General features: G+C 38.4%; 1 gene segment (V, D, J or C); it reads right to left on the bottom strand.

The window, feature by feature from the left end:
- Positions 1–26,554, bottom strand: LOC138079943 (T-cell receptor gamma chain C region C10.5-like). The segment is given in 6 exon segments: positions 1–143; positions 1,731–1,766; positions 7,140–7,469; positions 14,886–14,933; positions 26,090–26,401; positions 26,512–26,554. Coding segments are annotated over 6 exon segments (912 nt in total).
- Between the last annotated feature and the right edge of the window lie 802 nt (positions 26,555–27,356).

Genomic DNA, 27,356 nt, shown 5'->3' with positions numbered 1-27,356 from the left:
TCAGAAAATCTTCCCATCGCTGAAGATGCCTGTTCTCCAAAACACACAGAAGGCGATGATGGAGAAGTAGATCATGCTCTTGAGGAGGAGGAGGAGGTAGGTGTAATAGGCAGAGGTGCTCGCAAACTGCAGCTGCAGGGTATCTAAGAGAAGTCCTTTGATTAGTTAGGCCTCGTCTTTCAAAAGGATAAAAAAAGTGATGGGGAAACATGTCATAGTGAGAAAAGTCTGAGCCATTATATGTTGTGCATCAGTGAGATTCCTCTAAGGGGAACAAACCAGCGAAATCCGTTGGTGTTTACGGTGGAGGGTGGGGGTTGGCTAGTAAAGAGAACATTGTACAAAATGGAATAAACCATTTAATCCAAACTCCCTGAAACTTTGGGAGCACATGCTTCAGTCACCTGTATTTTCTTTAACATCTCTCATTGTGGCTAAGATGTCATAGAATAATTGTACTTATTCTCTTCTGAAATCTTGCAAGATATATAAGATGCCAAGACAAAATAACAACAATGATGATGAGTCTGACTTGCCTCAATAGATCACCAGGTCTCTTCCTATGAAAATTTCCCTTTTCCGCACTTCATCTCATAGAGTCAGAACTCCAGAATCACTAGCACTTGGTGTGGAAAGGATCTCAGGAAGCGCTATGTTCATAACTCACTGCCCTTGGTCAAGTCAGGCTTTAGCTGAGTTCCTGGCCTACTGGAAATGAAGGGGGATCAGCAGAGCCAGAACTTCTAAATTCACCTAGAACCTTCACGTAGAGAGAAGGGGCCACCCACTAGTACTGATTTCTGTGCTAGCTAAATGGATACCCTATGGGGGGCATTCCACATATGTGACTTTATCTCCCAATTAACTAAGTTGAGTGCAATCATACCCTATTGGCAGTTAAGGAAACTAATGTCCAGAAGATATAAGTAATTCACCCATATTCATGCAATAACAAAACAACTGGTGTTAAAGTCCATCTGTGATACTCAGAAGCCCATGCACTTATGCACATACCGCCCCCTGCCCTGCACCCTGCAGTGGGTCCATTCTATCTCAAGACCTTGGCTTTGGGATTCTTGCTCTATGCTTGTATCTTAGAGGCAGAATAGAGAACTAAGTGTGTGAGCCATTGATTCAGATGTGCTGGGCTGAATTCCCAGATCGAGCCTTGTGACTTCGTACAAGGGACTTTATTACTTTCAGCTCTTTGCCCCCTTCTGTAAAGCGAGGAGATAATACTGTACTACCTCAGGGGAGTGTTAGGAGGAGCAAACATAATTTCTAGGCAAGACATGGCACAGCACTCTGTATGTATAAAGCTCTCAGTAAGTATCAGTTCATGATTAGCTACTAGCAATCACCAAAGAACAACAACAAAAAACAAACAAACAACAAAAAAAAAAACCCTACAAGAAACTTGATATCACATTTATCCAGTTATTTGAAATACAAGCCACACAAACAAAGGAAATCCACTGTTGAAATAATTCAGAGTCTATCACTGCACCCTCTAATTCAGAGTTATCTCACATCAAAACCAGCATTTACAGTGTTACGATGACTCCTAGGAAATAATGATAGATTTACTTAAAAAATCACTCAGTCCATTTCTGCAATATCCAGACATTCTGGTTTTTCCACCTTAAACCAAAGAAGTTCAGTAGTTAAATTTTTCCAGAGGAAAAAAATGTGGTAGCATGACGTAAAGGCAAACATAGACAAAAACTTACCACTTTCTTTTTTCATGCAGGCACGTGTAGCAACCTCTACAAAATAAAAGCAAGTATTAGTGAATTGTTTATACCCATTATTTGACAGTGTGTGTCTCTGCGTGTGTCTGTAGATAGACAGACAAGCTGATAGATAGAATCTGCCCAGAGAGGAGAAAATCATTAAAAATAAGAGCCCTACAAATTTAAGAACAGATGGTCTGATTTAACGTCATTCTGTAGACCTAACTCATATGTGGTTTTCTGTATGTGACAATGTTGAAGTTCATGAAGGGGACATTTTTCTTCTCCTTTGTTACAATCAGAAGGTAATAATAATATCTAAGGACATCTTCCCTGGTGGCTCAGACAGTAAAGAATCTGCTTGTGACACAGGAGACCTGGTTTTAAACCCTGGGTTGGGAAGATTCCCTGGAGAAGGAAATGGCAACACACGTCAGTATTCTTGGCAACACACTCCAGTATCCTGGAGAATTCAATGGACAAAGGAACCTGGTGGGCTACCATCCATGGGGTCCCAAAGAGTCAGACGTGACTGAAGGACTAACACTTTCACTTTCAAGACCATCTTACTTTCCTTCTGTATTCATAACTTCTAACACAGTGTCTGCCCTAAAGTAAGTATTCAAGAAATATTGTCAAAAAGACAAATCATCAGAAAAAGTAACTGTTCTACAGTCTTAAGCACCCACTGCTTACATGAAGGGATGCTCCCAAAAGGAATGTATCCAGTTCTAGAATCCACAACAGAATCTCACATTTGAAGGAGTTTGGCCTAGGTAAATTTCACACCTAGTCAAAAAAAAAACACCCAAACCTTTCCAAGTCACACATACTCCAGTACTCCCAACTCACATACATGATTTTCTGCTGTCGTGGAATTTATGGATATTAGGATAACAATATAATGCCTGGAAGATTCCCTGGATAAGAGAATGGCTACCTACTCCATTATTCTTGCCTGGGAAATCCCATGGACAGAGCAGCCTGGTGGGTTACAGTCAGTGGAGTCACAGAGTCACACACGACTGAGCGACTCACTAACTGATAACTAGTGAGTGATTATTACTGTACCAGACATTTAATGAAATACTTCACATGCATTATCTCCTTTAACTCCCCAGTGACACTGTGGTGAGTTATACTGGGGACGGATTCCATGTCACAAAAAGAGAATAAAGGTTAGAGGGTAAGTCATATCAGTGATGACAATACAGTCAAATGTTGATTGTGGGGGATTAAATGAGATAAACCACGTGAAAAGTACTTGTAAAAATAATCCATCGAAATACAGAGAAATTAATCTCTAAAGAGACCACATAATTTCACCATGTTAGTCACTCAGTGATGGACATTAAAAACACCTTCTTTTCCAGAGTTCTTAATTACTCTTAACAAACGAAATATATATCACAGGAGCTCAGCATTTCAATGCAATTCTTTTCAGGATGGCGAGAGAGACCAAATCACATTACTTGTTCTTGACAATATAAAACTTGACGTGAGAGTTGTATTTATCTAAAGTGGAAAAAGGCAAATATTCATACAAAGACAAAATTTATTTAAGACATAATAAACTGTTAGATGGAGGGAAGCAGAGACACAGAGGTTGTTCGGGTTTATCCTTTTTATCCTAGGTGTGTTTTTGTCCACATGATTTGGTTCTGGTGTGCTGTTTACACCCTTGAGATCTTTTTTTGGTTCACTCTAAAACATGCATTTTGGATATAGTGTCCCCATTTTTTCAGAAGTTCACTTTTTACCACTTTGTTTTTACAAAAGATCTACATAAGTACCTGTTTTTGCAAAGGAATCCGAAGAGGATTTTCAGTTTTATGAGAAAAGGCTAGAAGTAAAAGTAGCATTTAGTGTTTGTTTTGCAGCCAGCCATGATAGAGGCAGTGGGCACCCCCAGCAGCAAGGATAGCATTGCCAAGGAACTGCACTCAGCATCTCAGCATTACATTGCCATAGCTCTGAACTGTGTCCGTAAGCATCTGCACTTCACTTTCTTTCTTTTATATATGTAGTTTTATTTATGTATTTTGGCTGGACTGGGTCTTTGTTACTGCGTGGGCTACCCTCTAGTTGCAATGTGCAGGATTCTCTTGTGGAGTGCAGGCTCTAGGGCCCATGGGCTCGGTAGTTGTGGCTCCCAGGCTCTAGAGCACAGGCTCAACAGTTGTGGTGCTTGGGTTTAGTTACTCCGTGACATGTGGGACCTTCCCAGGACAGGGATTGAACCCATGTCTCCTGCACTGGTAGGCAGATTCCTTACCACTGACTGAGCCACCAGGGAAGCCCTGTGCCTTATTTTTTATTTACCTTTCGTGCATTTGTTAGCCAAATGTGTCTTCAGATGATTGCTTCTTCACTTTATGCCTTTCTGCTTAGGATAGATTTCATAGGAACAGTCTACTTTTGGGTAGAAGCTAAACCTGTATAGCTGCTGTTGCTGCTGCTGCTAAGTCGCTTCAGTTGTGTCCGACTCTGTGCGACCCCATAGATGGCAGCCCACCAGGCTCCCCCGTCCCTAGGATTCTCCAGGCAAGAACACTGGAGTGGGTTGCCATTTCCTTCTCCAATGCATGAAAGTGAAAAGTGAAAGTGAAGTCACCCAGTCGTGTCCAACTTCGTGACCCCATGGACTGCAGCCCATCAGGCTCCTCTGTCCATGGGATTTTCCAGGCAAGAGTACTGGAATCTGTATAGATGTTGGGGTAAATCCCAAGAATGAAAATGCTAGTACACTCATGTTAGATGTTAAAATATACATAAGAACTGGCTTTAATAAGTCTTTAAAAACTCTTTCTTTTCCTTACAGTGAATTTATTATAATATTAATAAAGATCACTTATCACCATGCATTGATTGCGCTGAAAACCATAATGTAAAAATTTTTCCTCATAAAATCGTGTGAGTATCCTAAGTTCTCTTTCTCAGTCATCGTTGGTCAAAAACTTGGATCAGATTAGTTTTTATGTGCCTTCAAGATCACATCATTGATTTGTGCTTCCATATTTATTTCTATTTTTTATTAAGACAACAAAAACAACAACAAACAGAAACTTTTCAGAAACAATGTTAGGAATTTGGTGTAGAATGACTTTGATAAAATGCCCTTATTAGCTATGCCCATGGGCTGAGAAGCCCATGGGAGGCATTTATTTCAGAAATTAAGTGCCAAGTAAGATACATTATGAACTGGAATATCTCTCCTTTATGGTCACCATCACCTAGAACTTATTATTCCTATTTTCCCCTGAATATTAGGAAAATCAAAACCTAATAGGGCATTTAAGCCCAAGGTTATAGTAAACTTACTTTGTATATTTGCTTCCCCTCTGTTTCCTAGGTGTAGAAACAGAAATCTGGGGTTGTTTCTATAACAGCACTATAGTGAGTTTTAGAAAAGGATATAAATAAATACAAAGAATATATGAATAAATACAACAGTATTATGTTTTGGAAAGCAAGCATTTTCTCTGATGTTACTTCATTTGCTCTTCATCATGGCCCCAGGACAAATCCAAGGCAACTACTCAAATGTAATTTGATCATTGGACCAACTAAGGATCTGAGAAGGTAGACTTACTTCAGAAATTCGGATTACTACACCAAAATCTCTGTGCAACTTTTTTTATGCTTGGCTCCCACTGCTTAAAAAGGCTTCCTAACCACAAAGTACAAAATGATTCCTTCTTATGGGTACTCTGGGGCCTTTGGTCTGTTAGGCAAATACTCAGGACATTAAGTTCCAAGTTCAGGGATTTACAGGACCACTTACAGGGCCAAGGCACATCCAGCCCTCTGCCTGCAGTGTGCGGACATGTCCAGCATCTGCATCAAAGGGACTCCTTTGGGACATTATGCCCAAATCACGAATAACTCTGAGTAATTAGGGAACGAGTATATTCTCTTTTGGAGAAGGAAATGGCAACCCACTCCAGTATTCTTGCCTAGAAAATTCTATGGACAGAGGAGCCTGGTGGGCTGCTGTCCATAGGGTTGCACAGAATCGGACAGGACTGAAGTGACTTAGCAGCAGCAGCAGCATATTCTCTTTACATACGTTGTGGCTCACATGGTAAAGAATCTGCCTTCAATGCAGGATTGATCCCTGGGTTGGGAAGATCCCCTAGAGAAGGGAATGATTACCCACTCCAGTATTCTCGCCAGGAGAATTCCATGGAAAGAGGAGCCTGGCGGGCTTCAGTCCATGGGATCACAGAGTCAGACATGACTGAGTGATAGTCTCTTTATTGTAGTGCATCTTTCTGGGAAAGTAATTCACCCAAATGTGTTCATTCACATATCGCTCCAGGACTGGCACATGCTAGGGCTGCAATGAAAGTTTGTGAGAGGCATTTTTACATTCATTATGTGGAATGGGAGTAAGTCTGCACACTTTAGCCTCACTCCATCTTTAATTGGACTTCCCTGGTGGTTCAGATGGTAAAGAATCTGTCTGCAATGCAGGAGACCTGGGTTCAATCCCTGGATCAGGAAGATCCCCTATGGCAACCCACTCCAGTATTCTTGCCTGGAGAATTTCATGGACAGGGGAGCCTGGTGGGCTATAGTCCATGGGGTTGCAAAAAGTTGGACATGACTAAGCAACTAACACACACCTTTAATTACAAAATTTAAGCTTAAGGTAGTAGGTAAAACACAAATCTCAAAAACCCAAGACCACAATAAATCTGCAGCAGTAATTATTCTACTTTTTGTTGAGCTACAATCTGAATTCCTCATAAAAACACCATTTTGTCATTTAATAGCTCATTATTTCTGGGTTATATCTTGAGCAAAGCAAGACTGAAGTAAGAGTGACTTTACTTGCTAAGTAGAACTTTTCTGAAAGGCATATAGTTGTTCTTATTTCTGATCAAGTAAGATCATCAAAAATGGAATATCTTTCAGTGTGTTTATTGCATGCTAATTGATAGTTACTTTGACATGTGTTGTTTCATTTAATCTACACAACACTAAAATATATCATTGTGACCTTTATATTTTAGATGATCAAACTGATCTGAGAAAGGTTTAGTAAATTTCTTTTCTATTTTATGTTTCAAAGTGAAAGTGAAAGTCACTAAGTCATGTCCGACTCTTTGTGACCCCATGGACTATACAGTCCATGGAATTCTCCAGGCCACAATACTGAAGTGGGTAGCCATTCCCTTCTCCAAGGGATCTTTCCAACCCAGGGATTGAACCCAGGTCTCCCACACTGCAGGCAGATTCGTTACCAGCTGAGCCAGCCAATACAATTTTGTAGGACATTTAGGCTATCATTAAAGGTAACAACATTTAAGATGATTTATATTTGTTTTCATTAATGCTTGATTGAAAATGTAGGGGGGAAAAAAGTGTTCTTGGAGGTTATGTTTCTTTATAATCTCATACCTTTGTTAACTGGAGAAAAAAGAATCTCTTGATCACGTCCTCCTTTGTTATTCTCATGTTTGACGATACATACATGTTCTTTTTCCATTGCCTTTTTAGTCAAAGTCAGCCAGCTGAATTTCATGTATGTGTCATTAGTCTTGATGATATTTCCCTGATGGGATTCCAGAATTGTATTGCCATGCTTTTCTTTCCATTGTACCTTAATAGCATCAGGGAAAAAATTCTGAAGAAGGCAAAGATGTGTTCCAGCACTATGGCGTTTTACTTCCTCAACTGAAGGAAAAAATATAGTGGGCTTGGGAAACAAGTCTCCATCAAGCCTTCTATCTGTGGGGGAAAAATGGAAGAGAATTGAAAAGAATTATTAAAGAAACACGCATGTCATGAAGTTTGGAACAACTTAGCTTAGAGTGAAAAGAAGAAAAGCTACCAGTGAATTAACTCTCATCATGGCTTTTCATCCACAGAAGATGATGAGGTACCTATTATTGTTTTATTTCAATGGGAAGAGATGTTCAAAAAGTTATATCACTTGCCCAAAGTCACAGTTTTTCAGAAGCAGAGGCTCGCCCACATCTTGGTTTTGGTTTCTTTTCCAAGTGCTAAGTTGGACTGATATTTTAAAATGCCCCATATCAATGCTTGTGACATTCATAAACAAATTAATTTTCTTAAATCTCTTTTCTTCTATCATAGTGGAGACTATTTTAAAAGGGATGGGAGTAGGTGATGGGGCTAGGGGAGGAGATGAGGTAACTTTGATGGTTTCTCTACAAGTAAGAATCTTTGAAGTGAAGTGAAGTCACACAGTCATGTCCGACTCTTTGTGACCCCATGGGCTGTAGCCCACCAGGCTCCTCAGTCCGTGGGATTTTCCAGGCATGGATACTGGAGTGGATTAGTTGCTTCTAAATGACTTCCATTTCCTATATCAGGTTTTGTAACTTATGGTCTCTTTGGCCAATTAATACATTCTCACATTCTGCAAATATGTTGAACCTTATTCTTCATTTAACTTATTCTGGGATATATCATACTTACTTTGATTCCTAAATAAATAAATGTCAGGAGAGGTTATCATTTTAAAACAATATACATTCACTTGTATTCATGGGAATTTATGTCCACATGTACTTAACAATCTAAGTTGAACTTCTAGTTTCAAATGTGGGTCCTATGCTCAGTTCTGAAGTGAAGTTCTCCTTGCTAATTGATAACTTTATACAACTTCTCAATGTCACATCAGAACCACTCTAGACTTTTGAGTGGGGCAATATTAAAATTTCACCTCTAAATTATTTACAGTGCCTTGAATTTAGAAGCAAAAAAACAATATTTTCAGTATTTGTATTAAAAAATTATTTTCAGAAATGTTTTTATATTTATCTTGCCAAGTAATGCAGTTATAGAATTTTGTTTTGCTTTAGAAAATGTTCATCAAGAACACATTTTCTTTTGGAATTTCATTCAAAGTTGAAGCATAACTAAGAACACACCATATTTTGACTTTCAGTGTCTCCCCTCAAATTTAAATCTATCTTGGGCTGCTATATTGTTTATGAACTAAAATATTTCTTTGTTTACAACTGCTGAATAAAGTGTATGTAGAATTAGTGTCACATTAAAACATGGCTCCCGAGTTTTTTTGCAGACACAAAGTCAAGGTATGTAAAAAAAAATCACAGTTTGCAAAAGGTGTCACTTGGATGCTGATGTTCTTGATTATATGCTTACTGTTAATATAATAATTGAAATTATAAGGCTTAGAACATTTTCCAGTTTGATCTTCAACTGAACATGAATGCTTTGCTGATATTATCTTTTGGCTAACTTGCATTTAATTTAATAATCCAAGGGGCAATTTCTTAAGAAATGAAGCACTGGATTTCTCCTTTGAGAAGAAATGGAAAAATATTCTTGATAAGTTATGCCTGTGTAGCAAAGGTCTTGATTTCTATACTAAATCAGTAAGCAAGCAATCTTATTTTTTTACTCATGCTGTAAATACAATTATCTCACAATGTGCTTAATTTTATACATTTCAGTTTTAGCACAAATAATTATTGATTGATTGTAATGAGACACTAAATATTTCTCCATCTGTATATGTAATTTGTTGATCTTGATTTATGTGTTCTATTTTTTCTTGTCATATTTTTAATCAGATAAATAATTACAGTTCATTTATATTTAAACAAGAATTTCAAATTTATGACATTTCTAACTACATCTATTTGGCTTTATACCTTGACCATTCTCCATAAAAATTTATTTTTTTTCCTGATAACTACAAGCATGAAGCCCAAATTGCTATAAGTTGAGGCAATAAATTTTGGTGTAGATATGATGTCAATTAAGAAAATGATTAAGATTTATTTTATTATATGTGCATAAAGTGTTCATAGTCTATATTTATTAACAAAAATAAAAAACAAACACATTTTAATTTCATTTTTCTTGTTAAGTGAAAACAATATCCCCTAAAGAGAAAAAGGATACATCTAAATTCAATCTTTTGTGTGAGTGAACAGTAAGATAATTCTTCATTTGAGCAATTAGAAATACAAGTGTATTTGCTGAAGAACATCCATTCTGTCAATGCTATAGGCTGCAAATAGCTCCATCCTGGATACAGTTCTCTTTGAATAGGCTGTAGTTACATTACCCAGCACCCATGATAAGTCAATGTAGAAAGTACTATATTCACACTATCTCATTCAATTCCAATAAAACCCCTGCTGGGTACATATTGTTATCTCTTTTACGGATTAGGAAACTGAAGCCAGAGTCTCATCTCCAAGTTCATATAAGCAGTAAGTAATGGATCCAGAGCTCCACCTCAGCCAAAGCTCACATTCCTTAAAAACATCCTTTCATCATCAGAAAAGGAAACGTGTCAACTCACAAAACTTACCTGTAGTAATAAACTTTGGCCTTGGGCCAAACACCTCCATAATTACATAGATATTAGTACTTCGTATAAGCCCACACGGACACAAAGCTAATTCCTATCACAATACGTACACAGTGCTGTCTGTGCTATTCTTTACTATGCAGATTCGTTTAAAAATCCGTTCTAAGATTACATCTAAACATCGTCAAAGCCCTGTTTTCTCCAAACATTCTTAACTATTACTCTAATTTAATTTTTTCTTCTCTTCTCTAGAAACTTGAAAAATTTGCATTCCTCTGATACCTACCAGTGACTACAAGTTTTGTCCCATCGCCGAAGATTTTTACATAACTCCACAATGATTCAACCCATATCAAAAACTGTAGACTAATTTAGCATCTCTGATTTCTTCAGATCCTAATGTAACTGTGACAGTCTGCTATTCAAGTGCATGTTTAGCGTCTGAACAAAATTTTTAATGAAATGTATGGGCAAAAGGCATTATTTCTCAACTGTTTTTGTATTGACATAATTTTTAACTCTAGGTATAATTCAGATAAGAAATTAAATATTACACTTGAATATTTGACTTTTGTATGTATCCCTATAAGCTTGTATGTTCAAGTTGCAAAAACTCATATTTTAAAAATACAACATTTTTAATTTCCAAACATTTCTACTACAAGATGAGAGAGCACCTTATATTCTAATATTTGAAATTACACTCATTACATTTAGCCACTTTTAGAAGCAGTTAATAATTAGTCACAGAAACTGAGAATTTTTAAGTACTATTTGTTCTAAACTGACCTAAGATGGGATGGTAATTAATACATTTATCTGTACTCCTGATTTCATAAAAAATTCCAATGAGTAATATTTTGAATTCTAGAGAAGGAATTGACTTTTTAATCACCTACCATGTCCCAACATTTATGATAGGTAATTTTCATTTTTAATTTCATTTTATCCTCAGAACATCAACTTGAGATAGTTGTTACATAGATGGAATAAATCAGTGGAAATATATCAAACTGTTAACAGTGAAATGTCTACATAAAAATTTAATTTTTTTCTTTGTTTCTGTATTTTTCCATTTTTCCCCATTATGAGCAAGTATTGTCTTTGTAATTTTTTAAAGCAATAACCAATGAATTAAAATGTATTTGCTAAAGAATCATCATACATAAGTGACAGATTCAAAATCAAAGTCTATGCTCTTCCCTCACTACACGTTACTATAAATCATTTTCCAGGACCCTCATGAGTTACAACTGGCTCACCTTCATTTAACTGGATTGTTATAATTCACATTGAATAGAGTCAGTTGCAAAAAGCAGACCAGAATGTTGCTTTCCAATTTACAAGCTCATTTGTTCTTATGATCACAACTACTAAAGAAATCAAAATACATAATTTTTTTCACTTTTCAATGCTTTATCAACTTTGCGAAAATTTTTAAAAGCTTTCATTTCCATGGGTCTCGTAGGATAAGAACATCCTCAAGAGATGTTCCCCATAGTCCAGGCAAACTTTTATCTTTAAGGCAAATGAGGAGGGAACAAATTTACTGGATTGAATTTAAGGGGGAAAAAATCCATCTTAAACATTCTTGAATATGGTCGCAAAGTTAAATATTTTGAAACTTGATATTAATCATTCTCTGACTAAATAAGTTGAACAATATTAGTCCAAATTTTCCTTTGGTTGTTTTTGGAATTAAATTAAAAATTATCTAAGAGCTTTGAAATTTCCCAAGACTAAATGAATCTAATGTATCCATCACTGAGGGACTCACACTTGGTCTAACTAGCTAACTCTTGTCAGTATCCTTTTTACTAGGTCAGGAAAAGAACACACTTCAAGGACCTGGATGGAGTCACTGACCTCTCCAGTCATTCCCCTCGCCTAATTCGTTACCAAACAGGGAGTAAATCCAAGAATTCTGAGCCAGCTCCTGCTGCTGCTGCTGCTGCTGCTGCTAAGTCACTTCAGTTGTGTCTAACTCTGTGCGACCCCACAGATGGCAGCCTACCAGGCTCCGTCATCCCTGGGATTCTCCAGGCAAGAACACTGGAGTGGGTTGCCATTTCCTTCTCCAGTGCAGGAAAGTGAAAAGTGAAAGTAAAGTCACTCAGTCGTGTCCGACTGTTCATGACCCCATGTACTGCAGCCTACCAGTCTTCTCCATCCATGGGATTTTCCAGGCAAGAGTACTGGAGTGGGTTGCCATTGCCTTCTCCATCTGAGCCAGCACCAACACTCAAGCCTGCCGTGCCTGTGTTGCCTACCTCCTATCCCTACCTCACTACAGAATTTAAAGAAACTTCGCCTGTAACAATAAGTTGTGTTCTGGAACCAAACACTTTGATGCTCTGGCCACCTGTTTGCACTACCTAAAAAGCTTTTATAGAAATCTCCCTCTGTGCCTGCTCTCAAATTGTGCCCATATCTTTTCAATATTCGTAGAAATATATAAAAATTGAACCTGCTAACATTAAATAAAGGTGGAACTCAAGCGAAAGCACATTAGGTACAAATGATCAAGAACTGAAAAACTGAACCCACTCTTACTGGGCAGCTTGGGCTTGTGTGGTCTCATCTCATCTCACATACATTGGAGAGTATGATTTCATCCTTTCTCACCATTTTGCCTAAATCTTCTAAATATCCTCCCTTTAAAGTGTTTTCATGCATAAAATCAGTTCATGCTTAGAGTACACAGTAATGTTTCTGTAATATCCAAAGTTGAGCAATAATAGGAATAATATATTTGAGTATTTCATAGATGTATATTTGTTACATTTTATAGGTATTTTGTGATATATATGTTTTAAGAGGAAAATATCTGGGTTAATTCTAAAGTAACTTCTTTCCGGAATCTAATTCTCATCTAGTAGACAAAATGAGTTGTTACAGACCATGAATTTTTAATGATGATCTCTTAAGCTATTTCTTTGCTGAAAGACTGCTCCCCTCTGCCTAAAAATAACCTGTGGTTTCAAGAGCATTGAAGTAAAATCCTCCACTGCTCATCAGAGAATTTTACTCAGCCTTGTATTTCTCAAGTATTTGGCATCACATTTTCTGCACTATTTAAAAAAATTTTGTTTTATTTTGGAGTATAGTTGATTAACAATGTTGTGTTAGTTTCAAGTGTGCTGCAAAGTGATTCTGTTATACATATACATGTATTTATTCTTTTTCAAGTTCTTTTCTCCTATAAGTTATTACAGAATATTGTGCTATACAGTAGGTACTTGGTTACCTGTTTTAAATATAGTAGTTTGTATTTGATATTTTTCATTCCCATGATCTAAGTTTTGCAATTTAGCAAATTTGATGCACTACAAAAAGAAATTTGAGTTGAATGGTGTCAAAATGACTTATTAAAATCAAATTTTGAGTAATAGATGTATATTCAATATGACTTACATGATCTTTTCTGGGAGGAAAGAGATCACTTCATTTCCTGATTAGAAGCAGAAGCATTGTTTTCATACATGAGTAATAATACAAATTATGAATTATTACTAATTAGTAGTCAATTACAGAATCCTTTTAAAATGTCAGAATACAAAAGATTAAATATTCAGAATATAAAAACAAGATGCTTCTCACATCACTTAATGATCCAGACCATGCACTTAGGAATAGACTATCAGAGTCCAAACTTCACCACAGTAACTAGTCATGTACTTTATTTAGGCAAGTGCCTGAACTTCTCTCAACCTCAGTTTCCTTATCTATGAAATGGGAGTATAAGAATTTCTGTTGAGGAAAGAGATAAGGCCCTAAGACTGCTTATCATGATGTCTGGCCTTCAGTAAATAGTAGCTGATATTATTATTCTCTTTAAAAAGATGGTCTGCAGCCATTTCATTAAAATCTTCCAACAAAGTACATGGATTTTATATTGCTTAGCTGTGTCCAATATGGATTTTATATGCAATAACCATTTTATGCATTAAGAAAGGAAACAAGCTCATCAGTTCAAGATTTCTTGCCTCTCTGGCAGAAACAGGCCATAGAACACTGGGCTCAATCATGCTGAAATCTATAATGATTTTCTGTTGGTCCAAAAACTCTTTGAGTGTTGAAACTTGTTCTGTCTTGTGTCTTGTTCACCTTTTATCACCAGCATCCAACATAGAAACTGTCCTCAATAAATGTTTGCTGAGAGAATAAGCAAATAAGGATGCTCAACCATGCAGACTCTTTTCATCGACTTTGGAGCTGAGATGGCTCACTGAGCTCACAAATTCCATATGCAGGCAATGTAACAAGAGATGTGACTGCATTAGTTTCAACTGATCTCAGCCTCCCTCTAAGAATTTAGAGTAATAAGAAGTGGAGTAATAAGAAGCGAGATTTCTCTATCATCATTTACTATAATTTTTTTCCACTGCTGTTAAGGATGAGCTGAAAACCAAAAATGTCATTTTTTCAAGTTATTGGGAGAAAGAAATACTGTGTTTACTATAGAGAAGAGATAAATTAGAAAAGTGTTTCTCACTTAAAAGTCAATTTATTAGAAAAGAATTTTGAACCAGTAACTTATACCAACAGATTACAGACATAGTCCTCAAAATACTTTAATTTCTACCCTGAGTCTACTCTTTGTTGGATAAAAAGTTGAATTTCTAAAAGTAGAATTCCAACTTCTTACAAGCAAGGAAGTGAATTAGTCATTTGCCTGTTTTGTGTTCATATACAATGACCAGTAGTTGCAAAACTGTTCACATGCTGAAGCCAAGAATGTGGCAGTCAAATAGGGGGAATCCTAAATTGTTTTTTTCTAAAAAGCAACTATTTTCACTATTAAGTTGAAATAAGAAAAAGTTACTTACCAGAAGGTATTACTACGAGCTTAGTTCCTTCACCAAATACCTTGATCTCTTGTCACAATGATTGGAGCTTCTACAAAAATCTCAGCCTTCTCTTTGCTTCCACATGTGATTCGAAGTTCAAAACAGTTTGTGGTGGCAATTTGATCTTCTGACTTTTGAAAGTCCTTGAACATAGGTTTCATGGCATCCAATATGTATAGATTTACCTCAAATCAATTGACCGAAATGCCTTATCGTTTTCCTCTGAGTCATAAACATTAAAAAGCACTGATAGATAATGGAAAGGGTAAAAACAGAAAAAGAAGAGTTTGGCATCAACCAACTGCTTTTCTAAATTTCCAGGAAAAGTATTCAGAGAATTAGGGCTTTCTTTTTATTTTCAGTTGTTCAGTATTGTGGAAACTGTTCAGAGATTTCATCAAAGAACGACTCTTCTGTTCTCACAAACCCCAGGGCTGCTTCGTTAGTGATTCAGGAATGTATTTCTGAAAGGCAGAAACACTTAGGTAACTGAAAATGCAAATATACCAACATAAATACAGTGAGCAATGTGAACAAAGTTTTTTTTTTTTTTTTTTTCCATAAAACCACTTTCCCTATTGGGTCACATGATTTTTACAAAAGCAATGTCAAATGAGAAAATTTATTTAAATTAAACCTTAAAAAGTAAATCTAGTTCTCTGGATAAGTTGAAAGTCTTGGGATGCTGCTCTGTAATGTTATGTTACTTATCTTGGATTGGGGAAAAAGAAATTGCCAGAAGCAGCTGAGTGCTCCTCTGAGCACAGATGAGTTGTCCATCTCCAGGATTCAGACAGAACAGGTCCTGAGCACCCCCATGTCCACCTGAGATCCACCCGGTCCTGGTCTAATCCCCTGTGAGCAATCAGCGCCTCTTTCCTGAGGCTGAATGTAAGAGGAGATCATGGTGGGCAACTGTCCATTCACAGCAGCTCACGGACCCCAACACAATGGGAAAGGATGAGAGACCTGGATGAAAATCATGTTTAGAAAGCGTTTTTAACTGAAAATTCCAAGGTATTATTACTTGGAGCTGTCAAATACCCTTTCTATCTATTGTAGGTATGAATGATAACTGCCCACTCAGTTCCTTTCTGATCCTTTCCCTCTGTTTTCCCTTATTCCAAGAAAATGAGCAGAATTATAAAGTATTTTAGGAGGTGTCTGTATTTCAAGATCCATGAAGGTAGTAAAATACAAAAGAGTAAATGAAGAGTTATAAAATCCTTTATTAAATTAGAAGAACTATATGAAGAGTATAATATCTTAATAAAGAAAGTAAAAGTATTAGTTTCTCAGTCATGTGCAATTCTTTGTGACTCCATGGACTGTAGCCCACCAGGGTATTCTGTCCATAGAATTCTCCAGGCAAGAATACTGAAGTGGGTTAAGTCATTCCCTTCTCCAGGGCATCTTCCTGACCCAGGAATCGAACCTGAGTCTCCCACATTGCAGGCAGATTCTTTACCATCTGAGCCATCAAGGAAGCACAAGATCTTACTAAAGAGCATAAAATAAAACCTGAACAGAGAAACATGTCATATTTGTAAAGGAGAAACTCAAGACCATAAAGAAGCTAATCTTTCCTAAAAGCATGTATATAAGTTGACTGCAATTCCAATCAGAATTACAGTAACATTTTATGTTTTGGTCTTTGCTGTGAAGTGTGGGGGTGGACTAGATAAGTTGATTTCAAATTCTAGTGGGAAGAATAAATACAAGATAGTTGAAAAATATTTTTAAAAACAATGGTGAAGAGACATTGCACATAGTAGGTTTTATCACTTATTACAAAGCTACTAACTAAAATATAATATTTTATTTTTTAATAATAAAGAAATATATTATTTAAAAACCAATTTTGGACTATTGACTACTCTGTTGGGAGAAACAAAAATAGCTCTCTACCTCATACCATGTAAATGGGGTTCCAAGTAGATCAATATCAATATTGAAATGAAAAAGACTCCAGAGAGCTGAGCTAGAAAGAAGCAGGAGACTAATTGCGTCTGTTGTGCGGGGAGCTTGGAAAGGGAAGAGGCGTAGGAGACACCTTTACATAATACTTGTTTCAGAAGGAGGAAGTTGGAGAATATTCACTTTTTACAGTATTTTTCAAACAAACATTTTTTTGAAAGAATAAATGGTGGTGACTTAGTGAAGACTTTGGTGACATGATCAGATCTGTGCTTTAGGGACATAATGTAAGAGCATAAAGATGGGTGGGTCAGTGGCCCAATCCGGAGGAAGCAGACATGTTTCAGAGACGATTGCCATGAGCTACTGAGAGGCGTCTGTGGACCCAGTTACTGTAGAGGCAGTGGGGATGGACGGAAGGGCTGGTGCAGTAAATATTAACAGGTTCATCAGGTTTCTAAGAAAATCAAATGGGAGAAATCAAATTAACGCTCAGGAGGTTGAAAGTGAAGGAAAAGATGTTTTAAAATCAGAAAGATAGAGCTCCAATTTTAACCCCACCACTCCTGGTGACATGTTCTTGGGTACATCTCAGAGTGTCAGTTTCCTCATCTTTAAAAGGGAGGTGTTGTTATCTATTTCTCAGTACTTTTGTAAAGTTCACATGAGATAATGTGTCTAGAAGACATGAGGCAAAATTCAGGAACAAAGAATCCACTTTCTCGCAAAGAATAGAAAAGTCTTAGCGCTGCGTACAAAAATCAATAATTTTCCTTTTAACCCTGCTTCACGTAACACACGCACACATACACACAACTCACCACATTCTGAGGTGACCAACTAAGGCAACTAAAATCCTACTTTAGTATGAGGAATGAATAGAGAAATATATAAATAACAAACAAGTCAAGTGAAGTAAAGCACTAGTTTCAAAACGACCCCTTGAGGTTTTGCATCGTTTTTTCAAATATGATTGATGATTTCATAGTTGACCAAATTTATCAAACTTGGCAGATCACCCAAAGTTATGAATCTCATATTATGATCATTGTTAGGATTAAGTGGTTGTTTGTATCCTGGCTTACTAATTACCCTGCACACGTCAGCTGGAAAATAAGAGTTCCTACAGTTGCACTAAGTCATAAAGAGAGAAAAATAGCAGTTCTCTGCCTAGGATTTGAGAATTTGGTTTTGGGGCTTTGTCTTGACAGCCAATTCTATTCTCAGACAGTACATCAGAGATTCAGGCCTGGTTTGTGGTTTCCTTTCTACCAGAAGAATCCAAATTCCCAGGGTCTCCTGCTTCCTCCTTTCAGATCTCATTCCATGGGAAACACCTAAAGAAATGTCAGGTTCCTTCGTTGCTTTTTTCTCAACACCAAAGAAAGCCAAAGATGTGGAAGGTCAAGAAAACACCATCTGGTTTTTACAAAATATTCTTGTATGGTATTAAAGGACACAGAAACATATGCTCTTTACTGAGATAGGAAAGTCTGAGGGAAAAACAATGCAAATTGCGCAGACTGGGGTGAAGGAATGGATTGGAATCAATTTTATTCTGGCAACTTATCAGAAATCCAAGAAGAGAGGTATTTAACTGTATTGTAAGGGTATGGATTTTGTTGTTATTGCTCTTCTTTATGTGATTTTCAAGTCTGGCTGGTAAGAAATGCAAAAAGCAGATCAGGGCTACCAAACTTGGAATGAACTGCATGACCATCAAGTTAGAATTATTCCCAGGTTTCAGACTGAAGAGCAGGAAATTGAGGACTTGGTTGGGTAGGTCCTTCTGTAAGTGATGTTTACAAATGTATTCACGAGGAAAACAATCTCCACATTTGATGTGTATGCCAGTAAAACTATTCTAGTCGTTGAGAATTTCAGAACAGATAGGAAGCTACAAAAATGGAGGGGAGTAAGTGGCCAGATGGAGAAGGCCATGGCAACCCACTCCAGTACTCTTGCCTAGAAAATCCCATGGACAGAGGAGCCTGGTAGGCTGCAGTCCATGGGGTCGCACAGAGTTGGACACGAATGAAGCGACTTAGCAGCAGCCTCAAGTAGCCATAGGGAAATAGAAGAGAGGTAGACAGAGCAGGGAGTCCTGACCTTTACCCTTTCTCAAGAGTGTGGCAATCACATAATTTACCTACCAATCAGACCTGATTGGATCCTGGGGACATCACATATGAAGACAAGCCATTCTTGTCACAGCTCCCTTTGAGAGAAATGCAATTGTACCAAAAGGAGTTCAATGCTAAACACAAGGCAGGCAAGAAAAGGCAATGCACTGAGAGTCTGAAAAGCAGATGTGCCCTACCTCTGTGGTTAACTGGTTTTGCAAAAGCCACTCGTAATCTCTGAGCCTCAGCTTTCTTATCTGAAGTGTGGGCATTGGACTAAATTTGTCCTGAAGGCCCTTCATGTTCCAAAAACTATGAACCCATGATTAAGAGCCTGTTGTGGTTGCTCGAGTGGGGGTGGGGGCAGGGGCAGATGAGGGTTAGTAATAGAGAAAGTTTTCTTCCACGTTCCTTCTGACTCTGTAATACTGTGAGATCCCAGCAGGCACAGTAGTAAGTGGCTTCATCGGACTTGACAACGTTATTGATTATCAGGTAAAAAATTCCATTCTTTTTGTTATCCATCTCCAAACGGGAATTAGGTTTGTCCAGCTTATAACTGTTAGCTGAGCCATAAAGGATTCGTTTCAGGGGCTCCCCTTCTTTCTCTTGATACCAGTGCACAATGGCATTCTCCAGGGGAACCCCTGACAGCTTGCAACTTATGTGCACTGTTCTGTCTGGTCTTCGGGTAGAGGAGAGTTGATGCTGAGAAATTTTCATTTTGATGTCTCCATCTGAAAAGCAAGGGAGGTAATCAGAGGCAGACTTAAAAAGGCTGACACAAAAACAATGGAAAGAAAGGAGAGAGGATAGAAGTCAACCTACAAACCCAAGCCAAAGACATAAGGAAAATCCACGTGGTTGGCATTGCCAGTAATTGGTAAGAATAGGGTGTGAATCAGGACAGAACAGGAGATGCAGTGGCAGCCCTTGTTCTGTGGAGGCAGGGATGTGGGAGGAAGCTTTTGCTTTAGAACCAATGAAAATCTTTCTCAGATCTGTCGCAGTGTTATTTTTAATCATCTTATTGGTATAAAAGAGCTTTCAGACTCCCAACAACCTCATCAAAAAACACTTATGTTATAGTAATGTACTGTTGGGACTTCCCTGGACGTCCAGTGGTTAAGACTCCCAATGCAGGGCCCCCAAGTTCAGTTCCTGGTCAGGGAATAAATCCTGCATACCACATCTAAGACCTGATGCAGCCAAGTAATTTTTTTAAAATATGATAATTTAATGTTATTAACACCTTTGAAGCAATTCTCTTCCACTTTTCCTTGATGTGTTGCTTCAAATACACATACCCTTAGGCTCCTTTTCATTCTCTGAGTTATAGATTTTTTTTCACTATATTTTGTGAGAGTGTGAATATTGAGGTATGGCTATCATAAGAATGAGAAAGATCCTATCATTACTGTAGATAGTAACACATGAATATGAATATGCAGGAGGTTGTATATTATATAGATCACTCATTTGCAGAAAGTTCACAAAGTTGTGTAAATGCCAACAGTTATTGTAGTTATTGCTTAGGATCCTGTGATGTTACTATATGCCATTTCTTCATTCTGCTGTGAATGAAGAAAAGTGTTGCAGGAAACAAAATCCCCTTGTTTTGTTACCCTTCAATCTTTTTCTATTTACAATTCTTAGTTTTTCAGCATTAAATCTATGCTTTACTGTAGTTTGGAGGACAATGGAAGATGTGATTTTTTAAGTCCTGAGTTCCTATTTTAGCTGTGATGACTCTGAAGTGATTTAGTCTAGGCAGGTTAGGACACTGTGATTTGTTGAACACTGTGCTGAAACATTCCTGTGTGAACCTCATTCAGTCTTGAGCAACCTATGTGGTTGTTAGCACCATGCCCTCTGAAAATTGGGAAGACATGGACCTAGAGATTTACCCCATTCCACACAGAATGAGGTAAATCAGATGCAGAAAGACAAATATCATTTGATATTGCCTGTATGTGAAATCTTAAAAAAAGAAGTATAAAGGATCCTAGTTACAAACCAGAAGTAGAGTCAAGGGATGTAGAAAACAAACATGGTTACCAGGGGATAAGAAGGGAAGGAATAAATTGGGAGATTTGGATTGACATACACACAGTACTATATATAAAATAGATAACTAATAAAAATTTACTGTCTAGCACAGGGAACTATCCTCAACACTCTGTAATGGCTTAAATGGGAAAAGAATCTTAAAAAAAAAGACTGGATATATGTATATGTGCAACTGATTCACTTTACTATACAGCAGAAACATAACAAAGTAAATCAACTGTACCCCAAATAAAAATTTAAAATAAATAAATAGAATAAAAATAAAATGAGAAAACAGAAATAAATGATTCACTAATTTGCCTAGGTCACCCTGTCAGGGAATGGATAAGCAGGAATTAGAAATCCAGTCCTATGTCACTAAAAAGACCTTGTCCTTTCCACCACTCATTCATTCATTCTTTCTCTCTTTTTTTCCAAGCCAACACATCACGTTGAGCACTGGTTTATGGCTTCCTTCCCAAGAGGCTCCTCCTATACATGATGAAGCTGTGACCATTTGGGGTAATTTAAAAAGCCAGCTTATGACCAAGAGTTTAGGATGGAGGATAAAGTGATCTAACTGAAAAAAAGCCTCACGGATCAGATCCTGGGCTAGTTGCTCAGACACTGCTCAGGGCACATGTGCAAGTAAAGAGCCCTTTATAGGAGGCAGAAAGCGGGGGCAGCCGGGCCGCGGCGGTGGCGAGTAGGGGGTAGGGTGCTTTTGCCCAGACGCATTGTCGTGAGGGCGGTTTTCGTTCAGGCAGCGGATCTCTTCTGCAACGTGTGTCCCAACCAGCAGGCACAATAGTAGAGGCCCGCATCCTCTTCAGTAGCCTGGTGTATCCTGAGGCTAACCAGTGAGTTACTCGGCCATTTCCTTGTCTCATATCTTTCCTCACTAATCCCTTGTTCGTGAACAACATTCTCATTGGAGGAAATATACAGAATTCGTTTTAGAGGCTGCTCTGGTTTCTGTCGGTACCAGTGCATGTATACATTCTTCTTTAACTTACCTATTTTTATTTGGCATTCAAGAAATGCCGTATTTCCTTTTTTCTTGGTAATGGATGTTATGCGTTGTGTTATTGGAAGACCTCCACTTGTGTCTGAAAGAAAAAACAGGCAAAATTAACGAAAATTTGTAATTCGTTAAGGTAGTCTACATGTATTCTCTACTCATGAAAAACCTGGGGACTGATGTTTACATTTTCTTCTGGAAGAACTCAAGATATTGGTGGAATTTTTCAGCCTAGCTCGAAAGACCGTGTGACCAGCGTCCACCTGAAAGGGGTGATGTGACTGTCCATGATCAATCCCCTTCCTTGGGTAAAGCCACTCACATGTCCAGAGGGAGGCCACCACCAAGACCTGGGGCAGGAGCAGCATGCTGCCAGCTCTTGTCAGGAGATGTGATTGAATAATGGGAAGATTGCAGAGCAAACCGGCAGGCTGTTTTAGTAGGAGGAAATGGTGTTCAGAACACACAGCTAGGATCCAGGCTACGGGGACAGGGGCTGGTGGTAATTCTCAAACATCCTGTGGAAATAGGGCTGCTTTTTCATCAGCAGATTTCTTTCAATCACCCTGTGATTTTCACCAACCAGTGATGTTAGTATAAAGAAACAATTTTATGGTTAAAGGATTAAAATCTCTTATTGATTTAACAGAGGGGAAGAGAAAGACGAGGGAAGAGAGGCCAAAGTCCACACTTGACAGGCTCATGGGAACTTGAAACATCTTTGATGGTCACTATACTGCATCGGACAATCACAGATGTAGAGACAGCTTACTAGTAGCGTATGACCCCGCTCTATACTTTCTATAACCCAGCTGAAGAAGATTTATTTCAGATTCTTATTTTTGAATGTGACCATTAAATGGGATCCTTAGAGATGCTGTGTCCTTGGAGTGCCTCAATAGGCCTTAAAAGCAAAAGCCATTGTTATTTTCTATTATAAAATGAGTGCAGCCTCAGTACGGATCATAAAGAAACATAAACAGAGGAGAAGACAATGGCTTTTTGTCCCATTACATAGAGACAACTAGGAGGGTAACAGTGCATTCTCTTACAAATTAATGTCTATTCCTTTTAAAATTTTGTTTCACATAGGTATGATGATGTATATACAATGTTATGCTGTCTTCATTATTTAATAGGATACCATCAACATTTTTATATTCTGTAATTTCTTCCTTGTAGGGTTCTGACTCTTGGCAAGGTTCTTTAATTGACCACCACGTTGACTGTCAGATAAGTTAGGGTCCCAAAGGCTCTTTTCATTTTACATGGACGTCCACAAAACAGGAGAGCGGAATAGAAAATTCATTACTTAATTCATCACTCAGTTTTGAAACCCTGTTATGCTCCCTTTGGTCACCTAGTAGCTTACCAAAATATACTTTATCATCTGTCTTCTTTTTCAAGCTTCATTTCCCTATTGCTCCACTTGTTTGCCTGCATCTCCCAAATAAATTCAGTTCAGTTCAGTCACTCAGTCATGTCTGACTCTTTGTGACCCCATGGACTGCAACATGCTAGGCCTCCCTGTCCATCACCAACTCCCAGAGTTTACTCAAACCCATGTCCATCACGTCAGTGATGCCATCCAACTATCTCATCCTCTGTTGTTCCCTTCTCCTCCCTCTTTCAATCTTTCCCAGCATCAGGGTCTTTTCCAATGAGTCAGCTCTTTGCATCAGGTGGCCGAAGTACTGGAGTTTCCGCTTCAGCATCAGTCCTTCCAATGATATTCAGGACTGATTTCCTTTAGGATGGACTGATTGGACCTCCTTGCAGTCCAAGGGACTCTCAAGAGTCTTCTCCAACACCACAGTTCAAATGCATCAATTCTTCGGTGCTCAGCTTTCTTTTTAGTTCAACTCTCACATCCATACATGACTACTGGAAAAACCATAGCTTTGACTAGATGGACCTTTGTTGGCAAAGTAATGTCTCTGCTTTTTAATACTCTGTCTAGGTTGGTCATAGCTTTTCTTCCAAGGAGCAAGTGTCTTTTAATTTCATGGCTGCATTAACCAGATTGTTTAGAGTATCCACTTTGAGGATACGAATAAATGTTCCTCCGCTCCTATGCTAACACTCCTTTGAAGATGAGATTTCTTTTCCAGACACCAAGGTCAAGCTGAGTCACCATGCACACACCAATCTGTCTCTTTGAAATCTTGCAGAAGAGCACCCTTGCAGTGTTTGATGTCTGTTCTTTGTTCTGAGAGAAATAAAAATGTCATTGAGGCATCCCAAATGGTGCTGATGCCATTGTGAATGTGGTTTCAGACATGTTTCTGCACTACTAAGAACTTGAATTTTCTGAAGGGTATCAAACTCAGGGACACCACCAGTCCTTTTAAAAACTGTTATCTGCTAGCGGCTGTCAGCTGCAACCGTATGGTCTTGGGGTCACCTTTTATATCTTGCTGGCTCCAGTCTTACTTATTAACACAACAAACTATGGTTTATAAATCTGTGTCACCTGGGCTGTTGCCTTCAGTTTAACTCAAGTAAAAAATTTTTGTATTCTTGTTAAAGATTGTTTATGGATTATTTGCATCAACAGGCTGTTGTGTCCCTTTACTAAAGGCTGCAGCTCCCATTAGGTGACCTCTCAATACCAATACCCTCCCAGTCATGTAGCAGTTCCATGTCCCTTGAGGTCTAAAGGGAGAGTGGCTTCGTGCTGCCCTGGCAAAGCTGAAGGGTGGGGACAGAAACTATATGGCATGCAAAACTGAAAATATTTCCTTCACAGAAAATGTCTGACAACTCCTATTTTGGAACAATTAAAAAGAACATTTACATTCATTTATTATACTTGTAGTACATATCATGTGTTTCTGTAAATTCAAATTTTGACCTGTAATATATGTTTTATGCCTAAATAGCTTACTTTAATATCTCTCATAGAGTAGTTGGCTGGCAATGGATTTCCTCAATTTTCTTTCGTCTGAGAATTCTTCATTTCTCCTGTACTTCTGAAGTATATTTTTGCTGAGATGTCCATTTTCTCTTCCATCATTTTAAATATTTTATTCCATTGTCTTTTTGAGACTTCCCTGGTGGTCCAGTGCTAAGACTCATGCTCCCAATGCAGGGAGCCTAGGTTTGATCCCTTGTCAGGGAACTAGATCCTGCATACCACAACTAGATCCTAAGACCCAGCGCAGCCAAATAAATAAATATTTTAGTAGATTTTAATTCATCGTTTTCATGTTTGCATGCTTAATGAAGTGAGTCTACTATTTTTTTCCCATCCAGCTGCAGGCCTCCACCCCCATTCATTTAACTGTGACCACAAAGAAAATCACATCTCCACGCTTCTGTTTCATCAGTTACAAAATGTGACTCATGGCAGCACCAATGTCAGTGGATTATCTCAAACATGAGAACAATTTACCTAATTAGAACAGTGTCAGAAACAGTAGCAACTGAATGCATAGCCAGTGTGAGGCTCTGCAGGTTCACTGCAGAATCCTGGGGAAAAGGATCCTGACTGGAGTGTCTACCTTGTTCTGGGATCATCTAATGGCTCTGGGGGGTCAGAGGCCTGTGCAAAAGGAACTGTGGTGGTCAGGCTGTAACACAAACCCTGAGTGCACAGTCAGCAGTCACCCCATTCACGGAGGAAAGGGAAAGAGCCTCATCTCGCTTTCACCCCAGTCTGCAGGGAATAACCAGACTCTGAACTTCTTCAGGATGGCCTGAAAGAATTGAAGGGACATGGGATTTAGGATTTAAAAAGTCATTTTATTCTGCTACATCTTAAATTACTAGCATTGACATGGAAAACATGAACATTACATTGCATCTGTGTTGTGATGCTGATATAAGATGCAATAAATGTCAATATTTCTGGCACAGGGTGATTTCCTCTTTGAGGCTGAACCATGTAACTTGCAAGTAATCTCTGGATAGTTAAAAAAATATCATACAAGACTCACTTTCCTTAGTGGGAGGCTTAGGCAGGGCTCCCAGCGGTGCAACCCCTGTGGCTGCCTGTGCTGGGGATGTGGTGAGCACAGACCTGGTGGTGGTTCTTGTGTGTGTTATCCAAGAAACTCCCACACTGTGGGCGCTCAACCAGCCGGCACAGTAGTATGTGGCCTCATCTTCTTTCTCTAAGAAACTTATTTTCAAGGTAGAAGTGGAAGAGGGAGCATCTTTTCTGGCCTCAAGCTTGTTTTTCTTCCCTCCTAAGTGATTTTGCGCAGGGGCTGTTGAGACATATAGTAGCTGTTCTAAACCCTGATCTGGTTTTTGCCGGTACCAGTGGATGTAATCGTTGCTAAAGTCCTTAGAGAACACCTTGCAAGTCATAATTATACTCTTTTCTCTTGTTCCAGTAACTGATAATTCAGGTTGCTCCAAAGTTAATTGCCCAAGGCCAACTGCAAGCAAAGAAGAGAAATCCCCATAAACAAAAGACATGGGAAGAGGCAACAAGAAAGACCTGCTTCAGTCTCTCCTGTAGACTGAAGTGACTGAGAGGGCAACTCACAAGACCAGAGGGAGGAGAAGAGGACCGCTTCCAGGAGTGCCATCTTGTCACCAGACTGACTCCCAGGGAGAAGGTAAAAAAGGCAAGGTCTGTTGGAAGGAAGTCTCAGGCCAGTGGCAGGGGAGTGGGCCTGGATCTTGTGTCCCAGAGGAAGAGGTGGATCTGGTGGTATGGTTATCTGGGGTTCTTCATAATCTGCAACAGATATGAGCAGCTGTGGTTTCATGGGGGTTTCCTGCCCCTAAGTCCTGGGCAGATGGTTTAAGAAAAGGATGATGATCTGGACAGACAACCCAGAGATGAATGCATACACTTGAGGGTGGGGCTACTCTCATAGCTGCTCAGCTCATCTCCCTGAAATTTCACTCCGTAGTAATGTTGCTGCAGAAATAGGAAGACATCCCTGCTGTGTTCTTTCCCTTGTCTGTCTTTCTGTAAATGGTTGGTGATCCAGGGCTTGTGTATTAAACCTGACCCTTATTTTTCTGTAATGCTACAGAAAACCATCAAACATTAGAACATCTTCTTGACATGATTTAATATGCTACAGACACAAGCACTGGAATATTTTTGAGGTTTTCTTTTTTTAATTAATTGAGATGTCACCATGCAAATTACCATCCAGAGAAATCACAGTTTGTTTACAATCTGGGTGCCTTCAGTTGTCTACATTGCAATTCCTTTTGGATCTTTGAGACAGAGTAGTCTGTGGAAATCAGCTTCTACTCAACCTGGACCTGAGAACAGTTTCATGAGCACTATGTCACATGCAGGAGTATTTTAAAAGCAATGTTCTGTTGAATATGCAATGATAACCTTTAAAATTAATATGCCATCTAGTATGT

Source organism: Capricornis sumatraensis, chromosome 5 (assembly GCF_032405125.1).
Source record: "Capricornis sumatraensis isolate serow.1 chromosome 5, serow.2, whole genome shotgun sequence".
In the NCBI taxonomy this organism is placed as follows: Eukaryota; Metazoa; Chordata; class Mammalia; order Artiodactyla; family Bovidae; genus Capricornis; species Capricornis sumatraensis.
This window is presented reverse-complemented; position numbering and strand designations above follow the sequence as displayed.